Source organism: Micropterus dolomieu, linkage group LG06 (assembly GCF_021292245.1).
Source record: "Micropterus dolomieu isolate WLL.071019.BEF.003 ecotype Adirondacks linkage group LG06, ASM2129224v1, whole genome shotgun sequence".
In the NCBI taxonomy this organism is placed as follows: Eukaryota; Metazoa; Chordata; class Actinopteri; order Centrarchiformes; family Centrarchidae; genus Micropterus; species Micropterus dolomieu.
The window spans coordinates 29,985,464-29,989,143 of record NC_060155.1 but is presented as its reverse complement, the minus strand read 5'-3'; the positions used below and the strand labels follow the sequence as shown (position 1 = coordinate 29,989,143).

The 3,680-nt window shown below is 47.8% G+C and overlaps 1 protein-coding gene across 4 annotated transcripts in view; it reads right to left on the bottom strand.

Annotated features, from left to right (window-relative positions):
* Window positions 1-369: 369 nt before the first annotated feature.
* si:dkey-181m9.8 (E3 ubiquitin-protein ligase RNF31) overlaps window positions 370-3,680 on the bottom strand; it is a 25,166-nt gene continuing 21,855 nt past the window's right edge. For 2 of the 4 annotated variants that reach the window (XM_046051191.1, XM_046051192.1), the window contains 3 exons: window positions 1,398-1,511; window positions 591-657; window positions 370-510 (listed from right to left, as the gene is read on the bottom strand). In XM_046051191.1, the coding sequence (XP_045907147.1) occupies window positions 413-510; window positions 591-657; window positions 1,398-1,511 (279 nt within the window). In that variant the 3' untranslated portion in view covers window positions 370-412. Of the gene's footprint in view, window positions 511-590; window positions 658-1,397; window positions 1,512-3,680 lie in introns of those variants that run through there. The other 2 variants (XR_006825345.1, XM_046051193.1) reach the window with 2 other exon arrangements.

Below are 3,680 nucleotides of genomic sequence, written 5' to 3'. Positions count from 1 at the left end.
CTGGTAGCTGGGACTGGGGTCAGCCTGGTAGCTGGGACTGGGGTCAGCCTGGTAGCTGGGACTGGGGTCAGCCTGGTAGCTGGGACTGGGGTCAGACTGGTAGCTGGTACAGGGGTCAGACTGGTAGCTGGTACAGGGGTCAGACTGGTAGCTGGTACAGGGGTCAGACTGGTAGCTGGGACTGGGGTCAGACTGGTAGCTGGGACTGGGGTCAGACTGGTAGCTGGGACTGGGGTCAGACTGGTAGCTGGGACTGGGGTCAGACTGGTAGCTGGGACTGGGGTCAGACTGGTAGCTGGTACAGGGGTCAGACTGGTAGCTGGTACAGGGGTCAGACTGGTAGCTGGGACTGGGGTCAGACTGGTAGCTGGGACTATGGTTAGACTCATAGTTGGTTCAGGGAGTGATGGTCTTACTGGCAGTATCCTCTGTACTCAGGTAGAGCAGGTCGTCCACAGGGCTCCTCCCGTCTGCTGCTTTCGTCTCTCAGCTCCAAAACCAGACACACTCCTGAAAATGCACAAAAACACACATGTCAATCGAACTGGGAGATGGAAAGATTCCATCTGATGAGCAGAAAGAGACCTCACCTGTCTGACAGGTACCAGGTGAGCTGCCATTTGTTGGTTCCAGCCAGGTAGGAGACACTCTGTAATACTGAGAAACCAGAAACTGTTAGGAGTCTGGTTTTTGTGTTCATGTCTTTCCTGTTTAAGTCTGTTTTAGGTTCTGTGTTTCTCTGTGTATTCTTGTTCAGTTAGTTCCTAGTCCTGTACATTAGTTAATATCTTTTGTGTTTGTTTACTCCTGGTCTTGTGTTCCCGGTTTTGTCTTATGTATTCCCTTGGTCATTTACTGGTTCTGTTTAGCCCGTACTTGTGCATTCTTGGTTATTCACCCATGTCTGCTTGTCTAAGTGTTCTCTCTGTTACCCCCTGTTGTCTCTGCCTGCCTGCATCTGTTTTCCTGCTTTCTCTCTGCCTCGTTAGCCCTGATCCCGCTCACCTGTGTTGCTCCCGCCCCGCTCGTTAGTCCCTGTGTACATGTATGCCTGCTTGACGACCTGCTTGCGTCTAAAGTTGAGTGTTCCTGCCTGTTCCTTGTCTTCCTAGTTCTGGATTATTCCCTGTGTTTTGGATTGCCTTGTGTTCTGGACTACCTTTGTTGGACTTTGCCTCGAGCTCCTTGTAAGCCTGTTTAAGTTAGTTTTTTGAGTTAATAAACATTTTTGGACTGCAACCTCCTCGCCTTGCCATTGTCTGCATTTGGGTCCGCGCCCCAACTCATGACAGAAACACAGTCCAGCTCATCACCTGCACATAAGTCATCAGTACTGTCCACACATCACCTGCGTACACCTGAGCTCTCAAAGCAACAGTCTCTCAGGTGCTTCTTACCTGCAGCAGCAGGTGTAGCCTGGCCACGCTCCAGTCTCTCAGGTGGTAAAGGCAGTTTCTGGGGTGGTGGGCGTGAAGACCTTTGGTTCCACAGTCAGCAGAAAAACCGCAGGCCTAAAGACATTAAAGTTCAAATGGAACCAGGTTGTAAAGTCTTCCGTCTCAGGAGAGGTTCACATTTAAAGGTCTGGGTCTTCAATCAAACAAATGGCAATTCCCACTATCTGGAAATCTTTCACCATGATTCCAGTTCCTAGGATCAGCAAACGGAGGCAACTAAATGATTTGAGGCCCGTTGCGTTAACATCACTAATTATGAAGATATCATCTGTAGATGGAGACTTGATCCCCTGCAATTTGCCAGTTGAGCGGGGAGGGGAGTAGAGGATGCCAAGCTTTTCATACTGATTAGCCACTATAAGCAGTTACATAAACCAAAATCCCTTGCTGGGCTCTGTTTGCAGATTCTTCTTCTGCATTTCATACAATGGAACCACATCCTTATAAGGTCCAGTGTGTAATATTTCTGAGGATCTGCTGAGATAAACAATCTAAGATCCATAACTATGTTTTCAGTGGTGTGTAAAGACCTTACATAAGGAACCATTTCTATCTACAGACACCGTGGCTTCTCTTACGTGGACGTTACCATGTTGCGCCGCCATGTTTCTACATTAGCCCAAACGTACAAACAGCATGACAGAGCGTGTTTTGTCCATAGACCGTACATACAAAGGTTTCGTCACTACGTTCTTCTTCTTCTTCTGGAATTCAGGCAGTGTAGACACTCATCACTATGTTGAATACGTACGTTCGAAGAAGAATAAGAAGTAATTAAAGCTGCAAGCAGCGTTGGGCGGGCCCTCGCATGTGTAGCGCGTCGGGGTGTGAGCCGGCCGCGTTGCATATTCTACGCGCTTCGGCCGCTGCATGAAGGTGTTATACGTCACTTCCTGTGTCCCCTTTTTGGCGTTACATGGCACCTCGTGCTGTGAATATATATTAATATTGGCGTGTAGATGTCTCCGTGGTGGGACAGTTATCAAGCACGTAAAGTTTTGTGCAGATGTGAGCATGTATACTGAAGTTACAACAACTTCCTGTGTCATGGCGAAGAGTTGATCTTTGACGCCACGCCACGCCACGGACACGCCCATCGACGAAAACTCACAACTTTTCATCGTCAATGCCTTTAGAAGGCACAGCAGAAATTTGAAGTCGATCGGACTAAATCCCTAGGAGGAGTTCGTTAAAGTACGAAGTGTGTAAATCATCTAAAAAGTGCCGTAGAATTCAAAATGGCCGACTTCCTGTTGGGTTTAGGGCATCGCTCCAAGAGGCTTTTTGGTACGTCTGGACAAGATACATGTGCCACAGAAAATTCATACATGTAGGTAAAACGTGCGGCGGGGGCTGCTTCTTTAAATGTCACTTGCTGTTGCCAGCAGGTGGTGCTATGACTGTGGGTGAATATCGGCATGTACATTCAATTCAATTTCACTTCAATTTTATTTATATAGCGCCAAATCACAACAACAGTTATCTCACAGCGCTTTTCATAAAAGAGCAGGTCTAGACCGTACTCTATGATGCTATTTACAGAAGCCAAACAGTTCCCACCAAGAGCAGCACTAGGAGACAGAGGCAGAAACCTCGAGCAGAACCATGGCTCAGGGTGGGCGGCCATCTGCCTCGACCGGTTGGGGTGAAGGAGAGAGAGGGAGAGAGAGAGAGAGAAAAAGAGAGGGATGGAAGGAGAGAGTGAGAGGGGAGGGAGGCAGCCTACACAATATCCACACAGAGGTACAGACAGTAAAGGTGATGTTGCTATAGACTAAATGAAAAATGGTACAGATATTTATAGTAGTGTTAATGATAACAATCACAATGTTAATGATTATAATAACAATAATAATAAAAGGACTAGTAACAATAGTCGTTGCAGCAGAGGGTGTCGAGCAGGAACACGGGGGCAGCAGGTGACCCGCAACCACAGATCCAGACTCCACAGCTCCAGAGCCAGAAAACCTGCAGGAAGTGATAGGAGAGAGGAGAGGGACGAGAAAGCACAAGACTACCAGAAAGGGGAGAAGTTGTGTTAGTAACATGCAATAATGGGATGAGGTTGCATACAGAGGGAGAGAAAGTAGAGGAGAGAGGAGCTCAGTGCATCATGGGAAATCCCCCGGCAGTCTAGGCCTATAGCAGCATAACTAAGGGATGGTTCAGGACTCACCTGAGCCAGCCCTAACTATAAGCTTTATCAAAGAGGAAAGTCTTAAG